The sequence below is a fragment of the Dendropsophus ebraccatus genome, chromosome 5, assembly GCF_027789765.1.
Source record: "Dendropsophus ebraccatus isolate aDenEbr1 chromosome 5, aDenEbr1.pat, whole genome shotgun sequence".
Classification (NCBI taxonomy): domain Eukaryota; kingdom Metazoa; phylum Chordata; class Amphibia; order Anura; family Hylidae; genus Dendropsophus; species Dendropsophus ebraccatus.
The window spans coordinates 137301304-137328157 of record NC_091458.1 but is presented as its reverse complement, the minus strand read 5'-3'; the positions used below and the strand labels follow the sequence as shown (position 1 = coordinate 137328157).

Below are 26854 nucleotides of genomic sequence, written 5' to 3'. Positions count from 1 at the left end.
ATCATGTTCTGATGGCAGACGGAGAGATGACAGGATCATGTGCTCATGATGGAAGGAGAGCAGAGATGACAGGATCATGTGCTCACATCCTAAGCTAGAGACGTCAGTGCAAAGTTCTATGCCCTCATCCAAGCGAAAATGTCTGACAGACCCAGAGGCGATCCCGGACCAGGTATCAGACTCATCATTAGTCGGTGGGGTCCTGACATTCTTGACAATCTCTCATATCTTCAGAGTAATTTTCTATCTGGATTGTAGTTGTGTGGAAGTGGAATTTACTCTGTAGCCGAGCGCTGGCCTCCTTCAGCACCATCTGGGAGTCCGCATCTTCATCTATAGTAAAGAGAGAGGTGTGAGCCATCAATCAGACAATAAGGAAACAAAGAAGGATAAAATATAGATAAAGAGGTGAAAAGGTAGGTGGTGGTAGTGGTGGTGGTGGGGTCAGAGAAGGAAAGACATAGAAGTAAAAGGAAAATCCCATCCAAGACAACACCAAGAACAGCCGCTATGTATATTACATATCTACATCTCTTCTATCAAGCTGGATATATAGTTGCACTTATAGTTTAAAGGGATTGTCCAGGTTGTATTAAAAAAAAAAAAACTTTTCTAAGTTTCCCATATGACATACGATAAGAAACCAGCGGTAATCTATCAAACACTGATCCCTGTACAGACTCTGGTTGAGCACCACATGACCACTCCATCCAGTCAGAGCCTCAGCAATGCTATAGTCCTGGCATCATGGCACCAATCACTGAGCGGTGATAATGGAAGTACGGCACACGAGCACGGCTGCAATGATCACGCCCAGTCCAGGAAGCCCGGGGTGGGCTGGAGCGATGACTGATGGTTTGTTATTGTATCTCATGTTACATTTAATCTTCATGTATACAGATTAGGTTACTGTGGCTACAAATTATTTCTACTATTCTCTATAAGGAGAAATCCTGGCTGCATAGGTGCCTGCAATACTGCTGTTCACACTGGGCAGATTTACTGCAGCTTTTGTAAGTATTTATAAGCCAAAGGTTACTCCTCCTTGTTGTTGGATTATACTCTTGGCTTGAAAAAAATATGAAAAATGCAACACAGCTAATAAAAAGATATTTGGCATTAACCCCTTAAGGACCAGGCCAATTTAGATTTTGCCCTTCTGTTTTGTCCTCGTGTTTAACAGACCATAGCTCTTGCTTTTTTTCACCTGCAGACACACGTGAATTTTTTGCAACACCAATTGTACTTTGAGGTGACAGACTTAATTTCTCCATAAAATATGCTGCAAAACTGGGAAAAAATTGATATTGAAGGTGGAACCTTGATATTGAAAAAGAAAGCAATTTTAGGGGGATGTTTCGTGTTTACGCCATTCGCCCTACGGTAAGATTGACATGTTATCCATGTTCAGTACGATTACAGCTATAGGAGACTTATATAGCTTTTATTTTTTTTTACTTTACTGCTTTTATAAAATTAAAACCTTTTCTTATAAAAAAACTAAATGTGTTTAAAATTGGGAAACTATTTACAGGATTTGGTTTTCATTTATTCTTTGAAGGGGAACTATCAGCAGGTTAGACAAACCTAACCTTTTGATAGCCCCGGGACACTAAGGAGGAAGGGGTGTGTCTTACCTTCCCCCTCGGCAAGGCTCCCGCACTGTTAGGCCACATTCACACACGCGTAGTGCAGTCTATGGCCGCGGACCCGCACTACCGTATGTGTATCCGTAGTGCTCCGTGCTTCACGGAGCACTACGTTCACACATTACCCCAGCGATCCATGCCGCAAAAAAACGGTCCGCATTACATGTCAGTTTTTTTTTTTTTTTGCAGCACAGATCGCGGCCCCGTATACACGTACGGACGAGTAAATGAGGCGATAGGATAACATTGGTTTCATGTTCTGTCCGGACAGAACAACGGATGTGTGTATTAGCCCTTAGTTGGGGGTAATTTCTGCTCCAGAACACCATTAGGCCTGCCCCCTGCACTGATTATCATTAGAAGGGGAGGCCCGGAACACGCAGGCAGTGCTCATAACTGTGCAGAGTTTACCCTGACTAACAGCCCAGGACATACCTTCCTCCTCAGCACTCCCGGCACTATAGAGAGCTATCAGCAGGTTAGATTTGTCTAGTTCCCCTAAAGGTGGCCGGGGCGGCGATGAGGTGGGCGGTGCGGGGGTTTAAGGGAGCCGGGGCTGTAAGCTGCGGGCGGGCGGCGGCGGCGCAGGGGTTAAAGGGGCCGGGTCCCATGCAGGCAGCGTGTATGGGACCCATTGAGCTTCACAGTACAGGATCCGCAGCTGATTTCGCTGCAAACTCGCAGCATGAAAATCCACTGCGGATCCTGTAGGTGTAAACGCACCCTTAAAGGACAACTCCGGCGGGACCCCCCCCCCCCCCCAAAAAAAAAAACACAGACACACACAGACACCATACTCACCATCCCTCCGGTGATGATCGCCACTCCATTCGCCCGCCGTCCGCCTCACCGTCACCTGCGTCCGCCGTCCAGCGATGTCTCTTGCTTCCGGGTCCATGAGAGAGAAAAGGCTGCCAGTGCGCTTGCGCACCGGCAGCCTTTTCATTGGCTGGAGCGCATCACATGGCTTCCAGCAAGCTCAGCCAATCAGGGCTGAGCAAGCTGGAAGCCATGTGATGCGCTCCAGAAAATGAAAAGGCTGCTGGTGCGCATGTGCACCAGCAGCCTTTTCTCTCCCATTCACTCTCAATGAAGACGCCGAAGAGGAAGAAGACCCGGACCGCCCCCCAGCTCTGACGTCACCCGTCACCAGATGCCGCCCGGGGGAAGAGGACAGTGACGACCGTAATAGGTAATGTATACATTCTTTAACTTCCGGGGTGGGGGGTCGGAGGTCGGAAAGTGGGGGAAGGGGGCCAGACCGGGTATTTAACCACATTACAAAGTTATATAATTTTGTAATGTGTGTTAAATAAGCCAAAAAAAAATTTCGACGGAGTTGTCCTTTAATCAAATAGATAGTGGGGGAGGCCTTCAAAAACATTAAGCAATAAGGCTTATGTCCAGAAAATAGGAGAGGACCTTGGGGACATAGACTGGGACAATGCCCTGAGAAGAGAAATGGGATATTTTAAGAGTATCCTAAGTAGATCTTGTGAACGGCGCATCCCCTATGGAATAAAAGTAGTAGAAGTAGGAGTAAACCAATGTTGTTGAATCATAAAAAAAACAAGCATACAGACTACTAAAACAAGAAGGTAATGGGGAAGCATTGAGCAACTATAGGCAGAGGAATAAATTGTGTAAAAAAACAAATAAAAGCAGCAAATAATTTGCAACAAAAAGGAGGATTGCCACAGAAAGTAAAAAAGAATCCTAAAATGTTCTTCACCTATATAAATAATAGACTAAAACGTTGGTCCCCTCAAAAATAATCTGGGTGTAATGGTGGAGAGGAATGAGGAAGAGGCCAATCTACTAAATACATTCTTCTCCACTGTATTTAAAGAGGAGAATCCTACAACAGATGACATGACTAGGTAAAATATAAATCCTCCCATTAATCTCACCTGCCTAACACAACAAGAAGTGAGGCAACTTGTCTTTTTTCAACCCTATTAACTATGTTACTTTGTTACCATCCATAGTTACACCCATCAGGGCCCCATCTCCGCCGTTAGGAGGTGGCTTACAGTGGACAGTCTATGGATTTCTGTATAAGGCTGGGTTCAAACTGCCTTTGTGTGCATCCATTTTGATCTGTTTTTCCATTGACTTCCATTGTAAAAAAATAAAATAAAATAAAAAATTTTTTAAAACGGACACAAAAATGAGGTTGACTGTTTTTGTGTACATAAAAAAAAAAGATTTTTTTTTTTATAATGGAAATCAATGGAAAAAAATGGATCAAAACGGATGCTCACAAATGGGAAAAAAAGCCTGCCTAATTATTTTGTGCAGTTATACTGTCTGTATCCTGCCCATCTGACAGTGGTGTATAAGTGTCATATACAGTACTTTATTGGATGCAGCATTTACTTCCCTACTCACACGGTAACTATATGATAATTGATCTGATAAAATTGCACACCATACAATCGGCCATGGAAAATACGCTGTGCTCACAGTGTACAGAACGCTGCAGTGCTGATATAGAATCAGTTCCACACTTCGTGTATAAAACTTTTCAGCCATACGGAAATATTGGTCAGCTACAACGAGCAACTTCGTAAACAGCGACACCTGCTGGTCATGGAGGCCATTGTCACTGTAAGTGCAATTTACTATACAGGCAACATCGACTATAGACACATACTGCTAGCTGATAATATACTGTCAGCAGTAGATCTAGATGTATAGATCCAATAGGGTGAGGTGGCTACTCAACTAAGAAAGATCTATCCATTTACTTAATCTTTAGTGTGTATTCATTATCCTTTTATAATAAAGGTATTATAAACTTACTACATATTAGGTGTTTTGATAAAATTAGGGATCTTTTTGTACTCTTTGTGACTTGATGATGGCCTAAAAGTGTGATTTTTAGGGGATTTTTTTAGGTGATTCCTCTCTTAGCTGTTTAGGCCTAAGGGCACCAGTAGATAGGTAATAGATGGGTCTGGAGGGAGAAGAATTAAAATCCCCCTTTGTTGGCTCCATAGTTAACTAAATAGAGAGATATGTTTAATATAAATAAGACACAAGATGAGGATGAGGAGGTGAGGAAAGGCGACAGAAGACGAGGATAGGTGAGGAAAGGCGACAGAAGACGAGGATAGGTGAGGAAAGGCGACAGAAGACGAGGATAGGCGAGGAAAGGCGACAGAAGACGAGGATAGGCGAGGAAAGCAGACACAAGACGAGGATAGGCGAGGAAAGCAGACACAAGACGAGGATAGGCGAGGAAAGCAGACACAAGACGAGGATAGGCGAGGAAAGCAGACACAAGACGAGGATAGGCGAGGAAAGCAGACACAAGACGAGGATAGGCGAGGAAAGCAGACAAGACGAGGATAGGCGAGGAAGGCTGACACAGGATGAGGATAGGTGAGGAAAAATGGACAGACAGGTTGTATAACTTACTTATTGCTATGTGAACGGACAGAACAGGTTGAGACACTGTCAGGGCCCAGATATGGAGGCTGTGAAGAGCTTTAACGCCATTTATGGAAAGGAGGGTATCCTTGACCATGTTAAAGTCGACACCCTTAGGAGTACCTGCAGAGAGAAAAACATGCTATACTGTCATGGACCCTACAAATCTGTTCTCAGCTTCACTCACAATCACTAAATAGCTGAACCTTTACACTTACCTTCCATTAGTACAAGCAGAACATCTCTAAGAATGGTCAACGTGGTGCCCAGAACAAGGACCGAAAACAGGAACGTGCAGATAGGATCGATTATTTTATATTCTGGCTAGAAGATAAGGTCAAATAAGGTAAAATGGTCAATCTGTAACGTACAATCCAATATTTACATGGAAGGCCTAGAATATTGCGTCATAGATGACAGAATGTCATCGAAAGTAAGATTTTTATCTCCATAAAATTACCTTGAAATAGATGACAAAAGCGGCAACGAGGACACCTAAGCTTTGTAGCAAATCTCCAACCACGTGAATGAAGGCGGCACGAACACTCGGGTTACTTTGTGAATGATTATCTCCAGCTCCATTACTGTGCGAATGACCATGAGTATCTCCAGCTCCATGACTGTGTCCATGTCCCGTCTGATGAAGTATCACACCCATTCTGTCAATACATTTACCCAAACATTGTTACACTGACATATCCTCCAAGAAGACAAACTATAAAGTTCTAACACATGCAAACTAAAACAAGAGGGAAGGTTCCTGCAGTCTTAGTTCTTCTGGGCTGGATAACGCTATCACTCAAAGGGTAAGATAACTCCTGTATCTTCTTCGTAAGAGCAGCAATAACCATTGGGAGCCTACTTGCTTGTAGCAGCTGTTCTTACTACCCCTGCCCCAAACCGAAGCAAGTTCCCTCATGTAGGCCGTGTGTTCAGAATGAAATCTTATGACTATTTTATAGTACAGATACAATATTGCACATACAACGTTTACCGTGCGAGATGAAGAATGTGATAACTGAATAGCTCAGGGATTCTGCATGTGGTGAAGATAATTTTTTAAAATAAAAATATAAATAAAAAAAAATTAGGAAAGGGGGGGGGGGAATATAAACTTTTATTAGGGGATTGGATTTCTTTTTTCTTTTCTTTTTTATCCCCCCCCCCCCCAGGGACTACCATGATTGTTTACATGGATCAATTCAATATCTAGGTATTGCATTGCTCAATGTTATCTGGGCTTGAAAACTTCAGGCTGCTGCTGATGGCCTGAAGGGCTCACAGAGCCAAGAACAGCGCTGAGAGATGGAAGAGGACCCAGGCTTCAAGTATGATGGATCAGTTTGCCATGACTGCCTCAGAGCAATCCATTTTCCCCACTGGGCTAAGAATGGAGGCTTGTACAAGCCATTTAAATGTCGCTGTCAGTTTTGACAGCGGCATCTAATGGTTAAATAGGCAGATGGAGTGATCATTCTGTGCGGCAATGAGTGGCAGCCCCCCAGCTCTGAACCGGGTGGGGACCACCAGGTATAGATATTGAGCACTCTCTATACCTCTTTAACTGCAAAGAGATATACATTCACATCCTTAGTCATTAAAGAGTTAAAGGAATTGTTTGAAATGACAGCGACCATTTAAAGCAATTTATGAGGGGAACAGGAGCATACAGAATCCTTCCTCGTCACCATGTAATAATAGGATTATAGTCATGTCAGTTTACACAAAGATCTTCTCATTGACTTCACCAGAGCAGTGGACGGATATAGATAACTGTAGGATGTGGAGGATACATAGAAAACCATTACATACATAATATTCACAGCTACCGCACAGCCAGAGGTGATCAGCATGGCTTCTCCTTCAATCTCATAGTTTCCTGAAATGATTCGTTCCACGGCCAAATAGACCAGGACTCCGGTCACCACCCAGATGGACAGGACAGATAGAAGGGCGCCCAGGATCTCTGAAAATACCAAGACATCAAAAATCAAATCTATATAAGAAACGTTATAGTGGTCTGGCAGAGAAAGGTTAAAGGGCTAAAAGCAAAATGCTACAAAGTGTAAATCTGCCGACTGGCTATACTGGCATCCGAGAAAACAGCCCAATGATGTAAAAGTATGCTGCCATGAGGAACACATGTACCGGGTAACCACCTGCTTCTCTATAATTCCGAATGATGTCCTCAATACAAGCAGTATATAGGTGTCTCAATGGATTCATGCAGTATCTACCCCACTATTGGCTGTATTTAGCACTTTTTGACAGTTTTAGTTAATTTTTCCAACACTGTAAATAAATGTCACCTTGTTGCATATGAGTTTTCATATCCTCCACAATTTTTGCATATATGTTATAATTAAAAAACGCAATATACATTCGCATTCAGTCACTTTAAAAATAATCTATATACAATATACATATTGAGGGGTTATTTTATAGTGGGATAGAAGGGGTTACTGTACAGTGGGATAAAAGGGGTTACTGTACAGTGGGATAGAAGGGGTTACTGTACAGTGGGATAGAAGGGGTTACTGTACAGTGGGATAGAAGGGGTTACTGTACAGTGGGATAGAAGGGGTTACTGTACAGTGGGATAGAAGGGGTTACTGTACCGTGGGATAGAAGGGGTTACTGTACTGTGGGATAGAAGGGGTTACTGTATAGACAGATAGCGATATGTGAGAAGATTACAGCTCTGTATAACCACCATGTCATTGATTTACCACTCTTACTCGCTGCCGTAGGACCCTATTACACAGTCTGATGACTTTCTGTAAGCGAGAGCCGATCTCCTAGAGCCCATACATATACCTCTCCACACTCCCTAACGTCTTGCTAGGTTTGGCCCGCTGCTGGCACGGTGTGACGCCATAAGCCACGGTGCCAGGAGTAGGCCAAAGTCAACAGGATGTCAGGGAGCACGGAGAGGTAAGTAAGAGTTTATTTTTTACACAGTCAACAGCCGTTGGCCACGCATCACTATTACACGTATCAGTGTATCACTAATACATGTATCAATGCGCGCCCGATGATTTAAGGTCTGGAGCTTAAGAAACAAATCAGAGGATGATAGTTGTCTCTATTACACAGAGCAATAATTGTCCGGATCGGCCTGATAACCAGCAGATCATCGCTCAGTGTAATAGGGCCCTTATTGTTCTATTACACACTGAAGTCCCATCTACAGAAGTATCAGTCATGGCTGCTCACCTGCCCGATGCCAACCATAATTCATTGTTTTTGTGGCTGGACGAGAAGCCATCCAGAGAGCAAATAAACTTATCATCATGCTGGCAAAATCTGTCAGAAGGTGGGCGGCATCAGTCATGATGGCCAGACTGTGTGCAATGTAGCCACCTGTCAGAAGAGAACATGGAAGCAAAATGGTGAGAACCCGTTTAATCGTTCACTGAAAATCTGTAAAGAGGTAATAAAGATAGATAGATATCTCTATCTCTAATGAAGAGATAGATAGATAGATAGCACGCTTGAAAAAGATGATGGAGTTCATCGAAACGTCGCGTCTTGCCATATGCTGTGTTTTGTTTTAACACTTATGGAATAAACACACCAGTTTTTTTGCACTTTACTCTGTGTGCTGCGGATATATTCTATTGAACTAGCTGCCTGTATCCTTGGTCGGGATCATCCGCTGGCACCATCTACCTTATTAAGTGTGCTGCTCAGTATTGCATTAGATAGATAGATAGATAGATAGATAGATAGATACATACAGTGGGGAAAAAAAGTATTTAATCAGTCACCAATTGTGCAAGTTCGACCACTTAAAAAGATGAGAAGCGTCTGTAATTGACACCATATGTAGACCTCAACTATGGGAGACAAAATGAGAAAACAAATCCAGAAAATCACATTGTCTGATTTTGTAAGAATTTATTTGCAAATTATGGTGGAAAATAAGTATTTGGTCAGTAACAAAATGTCATCTCAATACTTTGTTATATATCCTTTGTTGGCAATGACAGAGGTCAAACGTTTTCTGTAAGTTTTCACAAGGTTGGCACACACTGTTGTTGGTATGTTGGCCCATTCCTCCATGCAGATCTCCTCTAGAGCAGTGATGTTTTGGGGCTGTCGCTTCCTCCAAAGGTTTTCTATAGGGTTGAGATCTGGAGACTGGCTAGGCCACTCCAGGACCTTGAAATGCTTCTTACGATGCCACTCCTTCGTTGCCCTGGCGGTGTGCTTTGGATCATTGTCATGTTGAAAGACCCAGCCACGTTTCATCTTCAATGCCCTTGCTGATGGAAGGAGGTTTGCACTCAAAATCTCACGATACATGGCCCCATTCATTCTTTCATGTACCCGGATCAGTCGTCCTGGCCCCTTTGCAGAGAAACAGCCCCAAAGCATGATATTTCCACCCCCATGCTTTACAGTAGGTATGGTGTTTGATGGATGCAACTCAGTATTCTTTTCCCTCCAAACACGACAACTTGTGTTTCTACCAAACAGTTCCTCTTTGGTTTCATCAGACCATAGGACATTCTCCCAATACTCCTCTGGATCATCCAAATGCTCTCTAGAAAACTTCAGACGGGCCGGGACATGTACTGGCTTCAGCAGTGGGACACGTCTGGCACTGCAGGATCGGAGTCCCTGGCGGCGTAGTGTGTTACTGATGGTAGGCTTTGTTACATTGGTCCCAGCTCTCTGCAGTTCATTCACTAGGTCCCCCCGCGTGGTTCTGGGATTTTTGCTCACCGTTCTTGTGATCATTTTGAACCCATGGGGTGAGATTTTGCGTGGAGCCCCAGATCGAGGGAGATATCAGTGGTCTTGTATGTCTTCCATTTTCTAATTATTGCTCTCACTGTTGATTTCTTCACTCCAAGCTGGTTGCCTATTGCAGATTCAGTCTTCCCAGCCTGGTGCAGGGCTACAATTTTGTTTCTGGTGTCCTTTGACAGCTCTTTGGTCTTCACCATAGTGGAGTTTGGAGTCTGACTGTTTGAGGGTGTGCACAGGTGTCTTTTTATACTGATAACAAGTTTAAACAGGTGCCATTACTACAGGTAATGAGTGGAGGAAAGAGGAGACTCTAAGGGTATATTCACACGAACGGGCTCGCAGCGAGATGTGTATGTATGTATGTGTATATATATATATATATATATATATATATATATTAATATATATATATATATATATATATATATATATACACACACACACACAACACACACACACACCTTTGGTCGCTGGTACTTACCGCTTGGCACCACCACACTTATACCTGGAGTGCTGCATTTATGTTGTTGAAATAATATACAGTGGTGCCTTGGATTACGAGCATAATTCGTTCCGGGACCGCGCTTGTAATCCAAATCCACTCTTAAACCAAAGCAAATTTTCCCATAAGAAATCATTGATATTCAAACAATTGGTTGCACACCCCAAAAATAATGATTTATTATTCTGAATAACATGTAAAATAGATGAAACAAACATTCAGAAACATCAGAATATGTGCTATTATAAGTTACTGTACAGTAATGGAGAGGATGGGAAACACAAGGGCGGACAGAGACTGCAGGGAGCATGAAGGAATGAGCAGGGCAGATGTGGGCAAATACATGCAGCGCTCTCTGTCTGGGGAGAGAGGGGTTACAGCTATGGAGAGATTACCTCCACAGTCCTGTCCCCTGATGTAAGCCCTAGCCTGAAGTGGATCTGCTATGATTTGAAAGGTGAGGGAGACTTCCTGGGTCAGAGTACAGTGCTGTAGACCCTGCTATGCAGACCATGTCCCTCCTCCACTCCCCCTCCCACCCAGTACAGGGAGCTCTTAAACCAAAGCAATGCTCTTAAACCAAGTTATAATTTTGAAAAACTGTGAGCTCTTAAACCAAAATGCTCTTAAACCAAGGTACCACTGTGTGTATATATATATATATATATATATATATATAAAAAACACTGTTACACATGAGCATTAACAGCTAAATTACATGTTACCAGCATTACAGAATTACACGCTGCCAATTTGCTTCCCTCTGACCTCAAAGAGTAGCAGAACTTGCAGAACCTGTTGACATTACACTGTATAGGAGATGATTTATATTTTATAAAACGCTATGAAGAAAATGCAGCAGTAAGGTGTGACACAGCACCTCTGCTGCCACCAGGGGTTTGTAATTTACGTCCATTAAAAAAATCTCCAGTCTTCCAGTACTTATCAGCTGCTGTATGTCCTGCAGGAAGTGGTGGATTCTTTCCAGTCTGACACAGTGCTCTCTGCTGCCACCTCTGTTCATATCAGGGACGTTCCAAAGCAGTAGCAAATCCCCATAGAAAACCCCTCCTGCTCTGGACAGTTCCTGACATGGACAGAGTGCTATCTGCTGCCACCTCTGTCCAACTGAAGAGAATACACCATTTCCTGCAGGTCATACAGCAGCTGATGAGAAGTGCTGAAAGTAATAGAAGTACATTACAAATGTCTGCCACTTTCTGGCATCAGTTGATTTGAAAGATTTTTTTTTTGTGAACAACCCCTTTAAAACTGGAAATATATAAAAAAAAATGTATTTAAAAAAAGGTATTGCAATGCCACAGATATAGAAATCCATCTTGCGATATTTCATATATTTCTGCATCTGTGGCATTGCAGATTACATATTTTTAGTGGAAATCAGGACACATTCAGCACTATTTTGATGATAGGTTGTCATATTGTACACTATATGGATCTGTGTATATGGATCAACCTTTGGGCAGATGCATGCTTGTTGACCCTATACCTTTCTGATCATCTAATCATGGGGAAAAATCTATCGCTGCTTAATTTAAAGATCTGCTGTATATTATACCTACCTGGAGAACCATTAGGTAACTAATCTTGTATATCTGAGATATGCTTTGTATGGTGTGTTTAGGTCCACATATTTTGTATTAGATTGTACCCGTAAATGTAGTAATAGGGCATGCGCCTCTTGAGGCTGTGTCTCCCTCACCCATCCCACAGAGCAGTAACTATGGTGTATCTCCATGTTATATTTTGCATTCCCATGTTTGCTCTTTTGGTTTTTTTGAGGCGATCGCACTTGCACTTTGATTATATTGCAAATTGAGGGTTTTGGAGCCATCTAGTGGTTGAGTTTACTTATTGCATTTCTTTATGACCACTGCTCTTAAACTGTATGGAGGGGGTGAGGTTCACTGTGGTATACCTATACCAGTGTTTTGAAGATGTTGTATGTATGTTTTTAAAGGGGTACTCCGGCGGGGGGGGGGCTTTTTTTTTATCTGGCCGGGGAGGTGGTGGCTGAGGCCAGCGACGTCCACGCAGTAGTGGACCCCTTTAAGTGATGGACCCCAGTAGTGTACCCTTTTAAGTGATTTTAGCTTGTGAGTCTTTTGCTTGAATAAAAAATAAAATGTAGCAATGTCAATGAATAGTAATATGTGATTCTCTTACCTACCACCTCTCCAATCATGAACAGAAGACAGACACATGATGCCACATAGAGCTTTCTCCGTGCGCGCTCCTTTTCGGTGTTGTGCCAGCCGTCCTGTGCTCGGTTGGAGTGGCAATGGTTGTTACCTTGGTGGCCTAATTCCACTGCATTTAGATCGGACACATAAGTAAACACTTGGTTGTGGAAGTCTTTGCCTAAGACTCCAGAGTAGGATCTGAAAAACACAAGATATGGAAAAAGTGAACTTATCTGAATAGCAGGGAGTGCTTAGTCCAGGTACGTAAAGTAAGGTACAGGTGCGTAGGATACTGCAGGATATGACCTTACAGAAGACGAGGAGTTAAAGGGTTATTTTGGGAAAAATGTACTTTTCCTCTATCCACAGAATAGGGGAAAAGTAGGAGATCACTAGGGGGTTCAAGGGTCGGACCCCCTGCGATCTCCTACTTTTCTCCTATCCTGTGCATAGGAGAAAAGTTAATTTTTACCGGAAAACCCTTTTAAACAGAAGCAAAGGCATATGGGAGATTACCTCATGAATGGCTACTCAATTTCCCCATGGTGGGACTGTTAAAGGATTATCTTATCCTAGTAATTCATACTGTGCTGTCCCAGCTAGGTTCTCCACAGGGATCCACTTACTGTATTTCACAAGCACATGGCTTCTCTACCACTGTGAGCAAGCTGCAGTTCTTTCTTAAAGAGACAGTCCACAAAAGGCTCTGTGGAGACTCTTCTCCACAAAAAAGGGATGCCTTAGTGCAAGAAGCTAAGGAAAAGGCTGAATTTTGCACTGCACACTTTCCAGAAGTAAAGTCCCTTTGATCAACTTTAACCAAACGCACACCATCATTTTCCAAACGCTCATTCCAGAAGGTCTGCATGACATTACAAGATTATAGAAATCAGAGCAGATGCAGAAGAAGCCAGAGTTAGAAGAGCCTTTGCTGAAAAGGAAGCAGAGGCAGAAGCCCAACTAAAAAGTCTCCAAATGGAAAAGGAAGAAGCAGCTGCTTTAGCTAAATTGAAAGTCCTAGAATGGAAAAAAATTAAAAAATAGATAAATAAAGATCCTTGAACAAGCATTCTAAGGCTGCCGGCAAGTTGCGGGACTCCGGAGTGCATGTCTGAGGTTCTCGGCAGTGCAGGAAGGTAGTAAGGCAGAATATCTTGCGTTCTGGCGGGAGACGTGCCGTAGTTGCAGCAGCACCCCCACACACATACAGCAGAACCTCCAGCCCGGAGTGCTGCACGCACCCCCCAGTATACCAGCCCTACCCCCAGCATCCTTCCCCAGGAACCCAGCGGTCCCACAAGAGGAGCTCCTCCTGTTACAACCCCTGGGGCAACCTGTCCTATGATGACCTGATCAGCCAGGCCATAGAGAGCTCCCCTGAGAAGAGGCTTACCCTTTCCCAGATCTAAGGGCCCTATTCCACGGGATGATTATCGTTCAGATTATCATTAAATCGTTCGAATCTAAGCGATAATCGTTCGTTTGAAACGCAGTTAAGGATTAACGACCGAACGAGAAATCGTTGATCGTTTAATAAGACCTGGACCTATTTTTATTGTTGCTCGTTCGCAAATCGTTCGCATTGAATAAGATATCGCTCGGCTGTTCGCAGTAGTGATGAACGCAATAGCGACGACAAGACGACCGCGAGAACGATCATAAGTAACCATTATGTTTCCATGTAAATGGGCGAACGATTTCAGGCCTTTCGCAATAGCAGTCGTTTGGATCGTTTATCGTTAATGATTATGCGATAGATAATCGTCATGTGGAATAGGGCCCTAAGACTAGGTGGTCAAGAGTGTCCCCTACTTCAAGGACAAGGAGAAAAGCAAGACCTTTTTTAGCTGGAAGGTGCGGCCTACTATAACATCTCTATGTGCTGCTTCAACACTTACAAAACTACAACTCCCAGCATGCTGAGAGTTCTAGATTTTCAACAACTGGACCTGATACATCTGTATGTGTTAAAAAACTACAACTCCCAGTATGTCCTGACCACTTGCAGCTGTCAGGTCATGCTGAGAGTTGCAGTTTTGCAACCACTTTTAGCAATTACCCTGCTTCCCCTGTATGTGGCTCTCCAGCTATGGAAAACTACGACTCCCAGCCATCAACAACTATGTGACTTTTAGTTTTCATACAGATGAAGCAGGCTAACTATGGTGCAGTTTCTGGAAGTTGTAGTTTTGCAACCACTGAATTGTCATAGGTTGGGGTATGTGATGAGCTGTGAGCAACAGTGAACCTGTTGCAGCTGTATGTGGCATCCCCAGCTTTAATAGTACTACAACTCCCAGCATGCCTTGTCATTCATACTGTGAGTTGTAGTTCTGCGGCTGGTGTCTGATGTGTCGTGTGACATGGTGGACCTGCTGCTTCAGCTATTGCAAGACTACAACTTCCAATGCGTCCGGACAGCTGGATGACCACAGATTGTTAGGTTATACAGTATGTTGTGAACCTGATGCATGTGTATCTGACTCTTGCTTGCTTGGAGTTGTCGTTTTGCAACAGCCCAATATATATCTAGTCTGCAACAGGATGTTTAGAGAGTGTGCCTTCAATATTCCCTATATACCACAATGTAACCCAGCAAAAAGGAATGGGACATAAGACAGATATATGATGCGCGAAGAGCTGATAAACTGTAGTCTTTCAAAGTTTGATGACCATGCTGAAAACTATAGAGCTTGGATATTGACGTTTGAAGCAGTAACCAACTATCTTAACCTTACTGCAAATGAACAACTTGACTTGCTTATCAACTGGTTAGGCCCAGAATCTGTGGAAGGTCTTAAAAGGGATTATCCAGCGTTACAAAAAACATGGCCACTTTCTTCCAGAGACAGCCCCACTATTGTCTCCAGCTTGTCTCTCCGGTTCTATTGAAGTGAATGGAGCTTAATTGCAAAACACACCTGAACTGGAGACAAGAGTCGTGTTGTCTCTGAAAGAAAGTGGCCATGTTTTTGTAGCATTGAATAACCCCTTTAAGACATTAAGAGCAGTACATGCAGGCCACTCAGAGGAAGGTCTTGCTGACACATGGGAGAGACCTGAACTGACCTATCGCAGTGCTGAAAGATTTCAAATCTTCCCACTGATAACTAGAAAAGACAACCACAAGCTCCAGGATCTGAGCAACCTTGCCTTGCCCAAATTTGCCCAATCGAACGATTAATGATTTAGAAGTAATGATGTGTTTTTTATAACTATCAGCGTTTAAACGGAAAATAGTTATTGTGATCGTTTTAAGATCGCTTAAGCCCATCTCACACATAGGGTGAATCGGTTAAAGACTGTTTACACAAAGCGATCTGCTAATTTTTAGCAAACAACCAATGACAATTTGAGAACATGTTGTAAGATCACAATGAACGATTTCTCGCTCGTCGCTTGATCGTATGTTTACACGAGCAGTTTATCGCTCAAATGCCATCGTTATCGTGAATGTTCGAACGATAATCGTTTCGTGTCAGCAAACCATTAGGTATGGTAGTACAACAAGCAAATGTAGAGACTTAAGGGGAACTGTATCTGTTAGAAAGATGAATGTCTCACGTATTGCATCCTCCACCACTAAGCGTGTTGCTTCTGTCCTTAAAGACCTCATCCTCTAAAGGCTCCATGCAAAGGCCCTCACTTCTCCCAGCCTCCCCCTCACTTATCTCAGTAATGATGATGAATTAGAAATCCACAACACCCCAGAACAGTAAATTGGATGATAGTTGCTGTGGTTAGGACCCCTGCTGCGTTGGGCGGAAGGAAGGTCATAGATCGCTGGCCTAACCAGAAGTCCCAGACTGGACGTTTTATCCTTAGTTCCTGCACGGCCAGGATCAGTAACCCATGATAAAACATTTGCTGTAGCGTAGTGTAGTAGATGCTGTTCTGTTTTTTAGGGCTACAGAGCATCTACTACACTACAGCAAATGTTTTAGGTAAGGTTTGGAAAGAGGTTTGTCTACGGCTGTCATCGCTTTGAATGCTTTTTCAGATGGCAGAAGCTTGTCTGCACCATTGCAAGAAGCTTGGATCTGTTCCTAGTCCACCTGAAGACCTTTCATCCAGTAACTTGGATCACAAAAAGTGGAAACATGTTTAAAATCTGGCCAACTGCTTCTGGAGCGGGTGGGAAAAAAAAAAAAAAGCAGCAAAAAATAAAAGCAAAAAAAAAAAAAAAAAACAGTACTTGACTTCTTCAGAGTCGAAGAAGATGGAACCAGGTTACACCGAACTTAAGGTAGGAGATCTTGTTCTCATGAAGGACCAGACAGTAGAAAGGAACGCTTGGTCGATGAACTCACCTGAAGGATCTTTCCCAGTGAAGATGGTAGGGTCTGTCCCCAGTGTGACGAAACCCCCTCTCCTCTGTAACGCAGCTCCTTTGATTGTAATGGAGCCGAGAATAGACCGGCGCCATGTGCGGGAACAGGCAATGGTTCAAACAAAGGGCCGCGCCACCGGCATCCCCACGCCAGTGCAGCTCCAGTGGTGTTAAAAAAAATCTATGTACCTAGTGATATATTCACTTTAACCCCTTAAGGACAGAGCCTGAAATGGCCTTAAAGAGAACCAATCACGGAAGATTTTTTTTTTTTTTTATTCCTTAATTCTATTTAAATTACTTTTTTATTAATATTTGTAAATAGAATTAAGGAATTTTCTGTCCGCGTTTTTAATTTATTCATGTCTCTCTTCACTGTCACGCGCCGGCTCTTTTCAAAAGAGCCGGCGCGTGACAGGAAGCTCCCGGCATGCAGAGCGGCAGGAAGAGCTCCCATGAGCCTTTGCCCGCCGCTCTGTAAATACACAGCGATCTCGCGCTATACAGCGCGAGATCGCTGTGTATATCTGTCCTAATTAAACCTATTAGTTTTCTCATGAAGATACAGACTGCATTTGCAGTCTGTATCTTATACTTTACCTAATCCTATGTAGCAGTGTAGTAAGCCGGGCGCCATCTTGATGACTGGAACGCACCGCTGGAACGCAAATGACGTCATCAAGATGGCGCCCGGCATTACTGCACCGCTACATAGGAGTAGGTAAAGTATAAGATACAGACTGCAAAGGCAGTCTGTATCTCCATAAGGTCTACTTATAAAGATACAGACTGCCTTTGCAGTCTGTATCTTATACTTTACCTACTCCTTTGTAGCGGTGCAGTAATGCCGGGCGCCATCTTGATGACGTCATTTGCGTTCCAGCGGTGCGTTCCAGTCATCAAGATGGCGCCCGGCTCACTACACTGCTACATAGGATTAGGTAAAGTATAAGATACAGACTGCACAGGCAGTCTGTATCTTTATAAGTAGACCTTATGGAGATACAGACTGCCTTTGCAGTCTGTATCTTATACTTTACCTAATCCTGTATAGCGGTGCAGTATTCCCGGGCACCGCCATCTTCATGACGTCAGTTGCGTTCCACTGCTGGAACGCACCGCTGGAACGCAAGTGACGTCATCAAGATGGCGGCGCCCAGCAATACTTTTACTACTATACAGGATTGGGTACAGTATAAGATACAGACTGTAAATGCAGTCTGTATCTTCAGGAATAGACTTAGGGAGAGAGAAACTTTTATTATAGGGACAGTTAATTTTAGGTGATTGGTTCTCTTTAAGGACAGACAAATTTTATGAATATGACCTGTGTCACTTTATTCATTAATAACTTGGGAATGCTTTTACCTATCCAGCCGATTCTGAGACTGTTTTCTCGTGACATATTGTACTTCACATTTCTGGTAAATTGGAGTCGATACTCCAAAACAAAATAACCCCCCAAAAAACAAAAGAAACTCTTCTGCTTATACAGAAAATGGTTATACCACATAAATTATATATTAAATAGCATTAGCAACATGTCTACTTTATGGTGGCGGCATTTATTAAACTATCTTTAATTTTTTTTTAGACAATGGAAAGCTTAAAACATTAGCAGGAATTTTCCAAATTTTCAGTAAAATTTCAAAATCAGATATTTTTAGGGACCTGTTCAGGTTAAAAGTGTATTTGAGGGGACTGTATGTTATAAAGCCCCACAAAGCACCCCATTTCAGAAACTGCACCCCCCACACTCTGCAAAAGCACATCCAGAAATTTTTTTAACCCTTTAGGAGAGTCACAGAAATAAAAGGGAAGTGTGTAAGAAATTTAAAATTTTCTGTGCAGAGATTTTACTGTAATCCAATATTTTTCATAATTATAAACCCATTACCATAGAAATGCACCCCAATATTTATTGCTCCGTTTCTGCAGTTTATAGAAATACCCCATATGTGGCCCTAATGCGCTATTTGACGCAACCACAAGCCTATAAAGGAGTGCCTACTGAATTTCAACGCCTCCGTTATAGTTGGTCATTTTTGACTGTACCACTTCAGGTTGGCAGAGGCTCTGGGGTGCCAAAACACTAGAACCCCCCACAAGTGACCCCATTCTGAAAACTACACCCCTCAAGGAATGTAACAAGGGGTGCGGTGAGCATTTGGACCCCAAAGGTGTTTCACAGATTTTCAGAATATGGCGTGAAAAAAGGAAAAAATTTTTTACACTGAAACGTTGTTCTAGCCTTCAATTTTTCATTTTCACAAAGGGATACAAGGAAAAAAAACACAAAAACCGTGTAGCACAGTTTCTACAGAGTACGGAAATACCCCACATGTGGACATAAAGTGCTAAGCGGGCGCAGGACAAGCCTCCAAAGGGAAGGAGGGCCAATTGGCTTTTGGAAGCTGAATTTCACTGGAATGGATTTCAAGGGCCATGTCGCATTTACAGAGCCCTCGTGCTGCCAAAACACTGGAAACCCCCCACAAGTGACCCCATTCTGGAAACTACACCCCTCAAAGGAATCTAACAAGGGGTGCAATGAGCATATGGACCCCACTGGTGCCGGGCACAAATGTGGAACAATGTGACGTGAAAGTGAAAAATTTAGATTTTTAATTTTCGCGGCACAAATGTGCATGTTATCAAGGGGTCCATATCCTCACTGCACCCCTTGTTAGATTCCTTGAGGGGTGCAGTTTCCAGAATGTCACTTTTGGGGGGCTTCCACTGTCTTGGCAACATAGGGCCTTTGTAAATGCGACATGGCATTCACCATCCATTCTAGCCAAATGGCGCTCCCTCCCTGCAGAGGCTTACCCTGTACCCGCATGGTGCTTTATGTCCACATGTGGGGTATTTCCATACTTGGGGGAAGCTGCGCTACACATTTAGTGTTTTTTTTTATCTTTTAACCCCTTGTGAAAATGAAAAAATAAAGACAATGATTTAGTGTAAAAAATTTATTTTTTCTTTACACTAAATGTTGGTCTAGCCTTGATTTTTTTTTCATTTCCACAAGGGGTTAAAAGAGAAAATAAATGCAAAACGTGTAGGGTAATTTCCCTTGAGTACGAAAATACCCCACATGTGGACATAATGTGCCATATGGGCACAGGGCAAGCCACCAAAGTGACAGAGCGCCATTTAGAGGCTGGAATGGAGGATGGAGGCCATGTCGCAATTACAAAGCTCCTGTGCTGCCAAGACAGTGGGAACCCCCCACAAGTGACCCCATTCTGGAAACTACACCCCATAAGGAATCTAACAAGGGGTGCAGTGAGCATATGGACCCCACTGGTGACGGGCACATATGTAGAACATGTGCTGTGAAGATGAAAAATACCATTTCTTTCACTTTTACAGCACTAATGTGCCCGTCACCAGGGGGTCATATTCACGTTGCACCCCTTGTTAGATTCCTTATGGGGTGCAGTTTCCAGAATGGGGTCACTTGTGGGGGGTTTCTACTGTCCTGGCCGCACAGATGCTTTGTAATTGCATCATGGCATCCTCTAATGGGAATGGCGGCCATACCTATTTAGCTGGGGAAAAGGGACAATTCTAATTTATTTGGGGGTATTAGGCCAATTATTAGTTTATAAGGTTGAAAATGACAGGTGTCCATCAAATTCAACCTGTGTTGATCCAGAGGAAGGCAAAAAACCCTCGTGAGGCAGACGACAGTAGCCTCATCACAGGGGAAAAATTCCTTCCCGACTCCATAATGGCGATCAGAATAATCCCTGGATCAACGTGACCCCTGAAATAGGAATAAGGGACAGAATTTAGAAAATTTAGAACTCCAATGATGTGTGGTACGCCTTGAAGCGATCCTTTATGCAGAGGCCGGGCGATCAGGACAGGTGGCACACTCTGCATTTCTTTTGGGATCTCCCCTTTTTTCCAGTGTGTGGGACTTCACCTGGAAAATGTTGTCCCTGTACGATACGGGGTCCTTCATATTCAGAAGCGCTGGGGCCCTCTCTATGGCTGCCGAATATCAGGGCTTTGATCACTGCTTCCTGGAATTCAAGGAATTTCCCCGGGTGGCCGGCATATCTGTACAACACAAAAGCATTGTACATCGCTGTCTGTACCAGATATACGGCCACCTTTTTGTACCACGTTCTTGTTTTTCGCGTGGCGTTATATGGTTTGAGGACTTGATCTGAGAGATCAACTCCTCCCATATACTGATTGTACTCTAGAACAGTCAGGTTTGTTTACCACGTTTGTGGTACCACGTACAGGGACAGGGGTGACGCTATTCCTGTGAATTGGGGTCAAAATAAGGACATCGCGCTTGTCCTTATATTTGACCAACAACATATTTTCACAGGCATAGGCCTTGCTCTCCCCCCTTTGCATCAGTTGTCTAACAGGGTGACTTGGGAGGCCTCTTTGATTTTTTCGGATTGTGCCGCAAGCTACAGTAGCTCGGGCAGCGAGGGACCGAAACGGGGATGCTGGTATAAAAGTTATCAACGTACAGGTGATAACCGTTTTTATCCAGCAGTGGGAAGATCAGTTCCCAAACGATCTTTCCACTAACTCCGAGGATGGGGGGGCATTCTGGGGGCTGGATTTGGGTGTCCCTACCCTCATATACTCTAAATCTGTAAGTGTACCCTGAGGTACTCTCACAGAGTTTGTATAGTTTCACTACATAACGTGATCTTTTATTGGGAAGGTACTGGCGGAAATGGAGTCTTCCTTTGAAGCTCAGGAGGGACTCATCTACTGAGATGTATTTCTCTGGGATATACATCTCAGTAAATTTGGCTGAGAAGTGCTCTATGATCGGCCGTACTTTGTACAGTCGGTCATATGAGGGATCATCTTGCGGGGGGCACCTTGCATTGTCATTGTAATGCAGGAATTTTAGGAGGGCTTCGAATCGTACCCGTCCCATGGCCATAGTGTAAAGTGGGGTACTATACATAATATCCCCACTCCAGTATTGCCGAATTGTGTTTTTTTTTACTAGGCCAATGTGCAGCAGGAGCCCCCAAAATGTTGTCATTTCGGCTGCATCAGTAGGGGTCCACGCCATGGGCCTAGCAAAAGAAGAGTAGGGGTTCTGGGCTATTAATTGGTGCGAGTACAGGTTTGTTTGCGCCACCATCAAATTTACAAGGTCATCAGAGAAATAGAGCTTGAAAAAGTCTATTTCTCTGAGACCTGTGGGGTTAATTTGGATTCCCGCCGTTGCCATAAAGCCAGGAATCTGGGGATGATAATTTTGGGGGTCTGGGCTCCAGATGTCTGCACCTGTCTGGGGGGCAGGGGGCGGGATGGGACGACGTGTCTGGGGGCAGCCCGAGGCGTCCTCCTTGGACGCTTAGGTCGATAGTCATCACTGGATGATGATGATGATAATGATGAATGGAGGAAAGAAGGATCCCCCCATTCATCCTCACTGGCCGTTTCGGTGTCGGAGGCAATAAGCGCGTATGCCTCATCCGCCAAAAACACTCTCTAGGACATTTTTAATCGGGGATTGGTATATGGGGGTATGTAAATGTAATGTAGTGTAGTGTAAAACTTTATTTTTTAAGTAGTGTAATGTGTGGTAGTGTAGTGTAATGTAGTGTTTAATACATGTTTTTCACAGTAAGGGGGGGAAAACAGCCTACGCCAAAAAAGGAGTTGCTGATAAATGTCGCACTTATGTGCGGTACTTATCAGCAGACAGTGGCGGTAGATATAGAAAAAAAGGGGGATGGAAGGGGCAAAAAAAAACCTACGCCAAAAAAGAGGAGTTGCTGATCTGATCAGCGGCGCACTTACGTGCGATGCTGATCAGCACTCAGCGGCGGAAGTGCGCTAAAAAAAAAAAAAAAAAAAGCCTCTTCAACCTAAAGCCACTGATTAGTGTATTATATACACTAATCAGCCGCTAGGGGGCAGTACAAGTACCTGGCCGAAGACTGACGAAGTTTGATGAAGAAAAACCGAACGCAGCCGACGGGAGCCGAGCGGAGCCGACGAAGATAGAAGAGGACACCGGGGGACCGCGAATCTTCCGTCCGGACGCCAGGATCCGGTCAGTATGGTGCTTGCACACCACACACACCTTCTCTGCACCTCTAAGCTAACTAGCTGAGGGGTGCAGAGAAAAGTAATAATATTTATTTTTACTTAGATTGCCGCCATTAGCTTAGCCGGCCAATAGCAGCGATCGGGAGGGTGGCACTATGGCCCCCTTCACTGTATACACTGATGGTGATTGGTGCTGTCTCGGACAGCACCAATCACCATTGATTTCCGGGTCCTCAGGTCACCGATGACCTGGGAACCGGAAAATCACTGTAGTTGGCTGATTTGAATAAATCAGCCAATTACAGCGATCGCCAGCACGGTGGGTGTAATCCACCCCCGTGGCGACAAGGTAAGATGGCGTGCTATGTATTACAGCAGCCATAGTTACCCGATCGCTGCGTGTTAACACACGGCGACCGGGTAACCGCGTGTTAACACACGGCAACGGCGACCGGGTAAATGTGCGTCCGTTTGCGCTAAGTACCAGGGCGCGGGGGCACCCAATGTCGTTAAGGGGTTAAAGCTCTTGTAATTACACCGATTACATTACAGCTGTGTTTTTCCTGGATTGTATGGATCTCAGATCCATGCAATTTGTGAAAAACACGGATCTCAGAGTCTTGTCCGTGTTATAACATGTCCTCTTTTTTCACAGAACGGATTGCAGCTCTGTGAAAAAAACCAGAACGTTTGAATAGCACAATAGAAAGCAATGGGCTATAAAATTGTTCGTGATCATGGAAAACTTCACAAAACGGGTGTATAAGGCTGGCTTCACAATGCGTTTTTGCTGTCCATTTAAAACTAGCCAATTAAAAAACGCAGTGTGAACCCGTGTTAGGGCCTAAAACTTCAATTTTAGAGAAAAAAAAAATAAAACTCTAAAATGGGAATTTCTTTGCCTAAAACTAACACACAAATGGCAAATGGACAATAAAGTGAGAAACCTGGACAGGAAATAGTTAATATAACAGGGTCAGAGACCAAATGCAGAGGCCCATTGTTTATGTGGCCCTGAATAGAAATGTTAATGGTTACTATGGGTGAGCGACATTGTGGGAGGTGAATGCACCACAGCGGCACTGCATTACTTGTCAACCACAGTAGGTTATGTTCTGATTGGGAAGATATTACAGACTACATACTAAACTACTAGTTATAACTGGCAGAGGACCAAGTGTAAACAGCGCTATAATGGCAGCCACATATCCCAGCTTGTAGAGGATGCCTGACACGTATAGGCTATGTTCACAGTTGTTTTTTTGTTTTTTTTAAGTAAAGAGCGGGCACTGCAATGGAGTCAGCTTCCCTTCTTTACTGGAGGGGCGTCATTGCATTGAAGTCAATGCAATGCCACCCGCTCGTTTTTTAGAACGGGTGTTACAATGTACATGTCCATATGTACATATTTCCAGACGCTGTCCACCGCGCTGCGCTGATATGCGCTGATCACTTTCTTACTGGAAGCTTTTTATTTTCTTTATTGTTTAGTTCTGATCTCCATCAGTTCTGCATTTTGTGACTATACTCTGACTACCCCAATCCCCCAGCATTTACCTGGTGTGGGGCCAGTCACCTACTCCATGCAGTAGGTGCTGTGTGATTTCAGCAGATCATGTGACTTACAGCTGGACCAATGGGGAACAGGATTATATAATAGTCAGAAAGCAACATATTCTGCCCGTGCTCAGCAGCCGTGTGTGTGAATATCACTAACAGCCGCTATAAGGCCATGGTCCCACCTGAATACAGCCCACCATTGTGGAAGATCAGTATGCTGCTGTATACCACAGCATTCCTTTACCAAATTATTGATTTTAATGAAATTTACAGTCTAGTAGCAACTACTAGTAGTGAGTACACTTCCATTATACATTGAGATTATATATATATATATATATATATATATATATATATATATATATATATATATATACACACACACACACACATATATAGCCATTCGTACCCTAGAGTCCCGCACACAAAAAACAAACCTGAAAACATTCATAAATGCACAAAACGCGACAGATTACTGCACCCAGCATTAGGACAGAGAGGTACATCAGCAAAGCCTGGGGCAGTGCACCTGATGGCGGATCTATTGCACCTGGCAGTGAGTCTATCACACCTGGCTTGACCTCATACGACGCCCTATGTTAGGGTATATTCACACTAAGAACATTTCTCCAGTAAAATATGTACAGAGCAATGTCCCATTGTGTTCAAAAGGATTTACGTTCTGTTTGTTAAACTGCAGAATTTCCAAGCAGAATTTTCTGCTGCAGATCCGCTTTCCGCCTGAAGGCTCCGTTCACACTGAGCAAAAACGGTGAAATTCCTCGGACGAACTCTCCGCCACGCTCAGTGTCCTGCAATGAGTGAATGAGAGGGCGCGTGCGTCCTCTCCTGCCGCTCTCCCCTCAAGGAAGTGACATGTCACTTCTTTGAGTAGAGAGGGGAGGAAGCGGGCACGCACGCACCCTCCCATTCATTCACTGTAGGACACAGAGCATGGTGGGATTCCGCTGTTTTTGCTCAGTGTGAACAGGACTGAAGAATAGATATGTCACTTCTTTGGGCAGATTCCACTAGAGGAATCCTTTAGAAGTCAATGGGGCTTAAATTCTGCTCCTATTGGCCCCGTTCACACTGAACAAGAATGGCGGAATTCCACAATCCCGCCGTGCTCAATGTCCTGCTTTGAGTGAATTGAGGGGGGGCGCGCTCCTCCACTGCCGCCGCTCTCCGCTCAAAGAAATTTCATGTCACTTCTTTGAGTGGAGAACGCCTGCTGCGTAGAAGTGTGCGCCCCCTCAATTCACTCTAAGTAGGACACTGAGCACGGCGGGATTGTGGAATTCCAACATTCTGGCTCAGTGTGAATGGGGCCAATCTGCCAGAGATGAATAGGCAAGGAATTTCAAGCAGAAAACTTCCTCTTCAATTCCTCGCTGAATACTCGCCTATTCGGGCAGCAAAGTGACCATTGGGAGGCGGCACTTGGCTGTAATCTGGTCACCTGTAATATATGAAGCCGGTCTGAACAGATACTGAGATATTCACATGGCAGGAAATGCAATGGTGCAAATGTAACTCATCAACACTACAACTCCCAACATCCAGCACTGCAACTCCCAACATCCAGCACTGCAACTCCCAACATCCAGGACTGCAACTCCCAACATCCAGCACTGCAACTCCCAACATCCAGCACTGCAACTCCCAACATCCTGCCCCTATAGACTCTATACACCGGACTAATCCCCGGTCTGCAGACCCCTATGAGGAGACTGTGAGGGGGGGATCTTTACCTTTTCTCTCCTTTCAGTAGTTGCAGCTTCTCCTCACTGTCCATGTTGTCCCGCACCACAGATCTTCCCCGTGTCCCGCACCGCAGGTATGTCCGCTCCCCGTATCCCGCAGGTATGTCCGCTCCCGCTCCCCGTGTCCCGCAGGTATGTCCGCTCCCGCTCCCCGTATCCCGCAGGTATGTCCGCTCCCGCTCCCCGTATCCCGCAGGTATGTCCGCTCCCGCTCCCCGTGTCCCGCAGGTATGTCCGCTCCCGCTCCCCGTGTCCGGCAGGTATTCCCGCTCCCCGTGTCCCGCACCGCACGTATACCCGGCCCCGCTCTCTGTCCGTCTTTTATCTGCTCGGACTCCGTGTGAATGGAGCGCCGAGTGCAAAGAGCGGCCGGCTGCAAAACTTCCCAAGACCCAAACAGCCAAACAGCTAAACAGCTCCTCCCGTGTGTGTGAGCAGCCGGAGCCCCGAGCTTCCCTCCCCTCATCCCCCGGTGCACACGGGGCGCAGGATGCTGAGGACACCGGCCTCGCCTGGTACAATCCCGGCATGGGGCTCCGCTCTGGGCAGCTCCTGTGGATTCTGCACTTTCTTCCGTTTTTAGGTCTCCCCTGTCT

The 26854-nt window shown here is 44.3% G+C and overlaps 1 protein-coding gene across 2 annotated transcripts; it reads right to left on the bottom strand.

Moving 5' to 3' along the window:
* On the bottom strand, window positions 1-26526 carry SLC30A2 (solute carrier family 30 member 2). 2 transcript variants are annotated; one of them, XM_069972555.1, is made up of 9 exons: window positions 26355-26526; window positions 26247-26303; window positions 12532-12746; window positions 8301-8447; window positions 6897-7050; window positions 5545-5743; window positions 5303-5408; window positions 5073-5207; window positions 1-333 (listed from the first exon to the last, which is right to left on the bottom strand). In XM_069972555.1, the coding sequence occupies exons 2-9, from the start codon at window positions 26288-26290 to the stop codon at window positions 188-190; spliced, it is 1146 nt and encodes a 381-aa protein (XP_069828656.1). In that variant the 5' UTR covers window positions 26291-26303; window positions 26355-26526; the 3' UTR covers window positions 1-187. The 2 variants fall into 2 exon arrangements, with proteins under 2 accessions (XP_069828656.1, XP_069828657.1); XM_069972556.1 differs by lacking the exon at window positions 8301-8447.
* Between the last annotated feature and the right edge of the window lie 328 nt (window positions 26527-26854).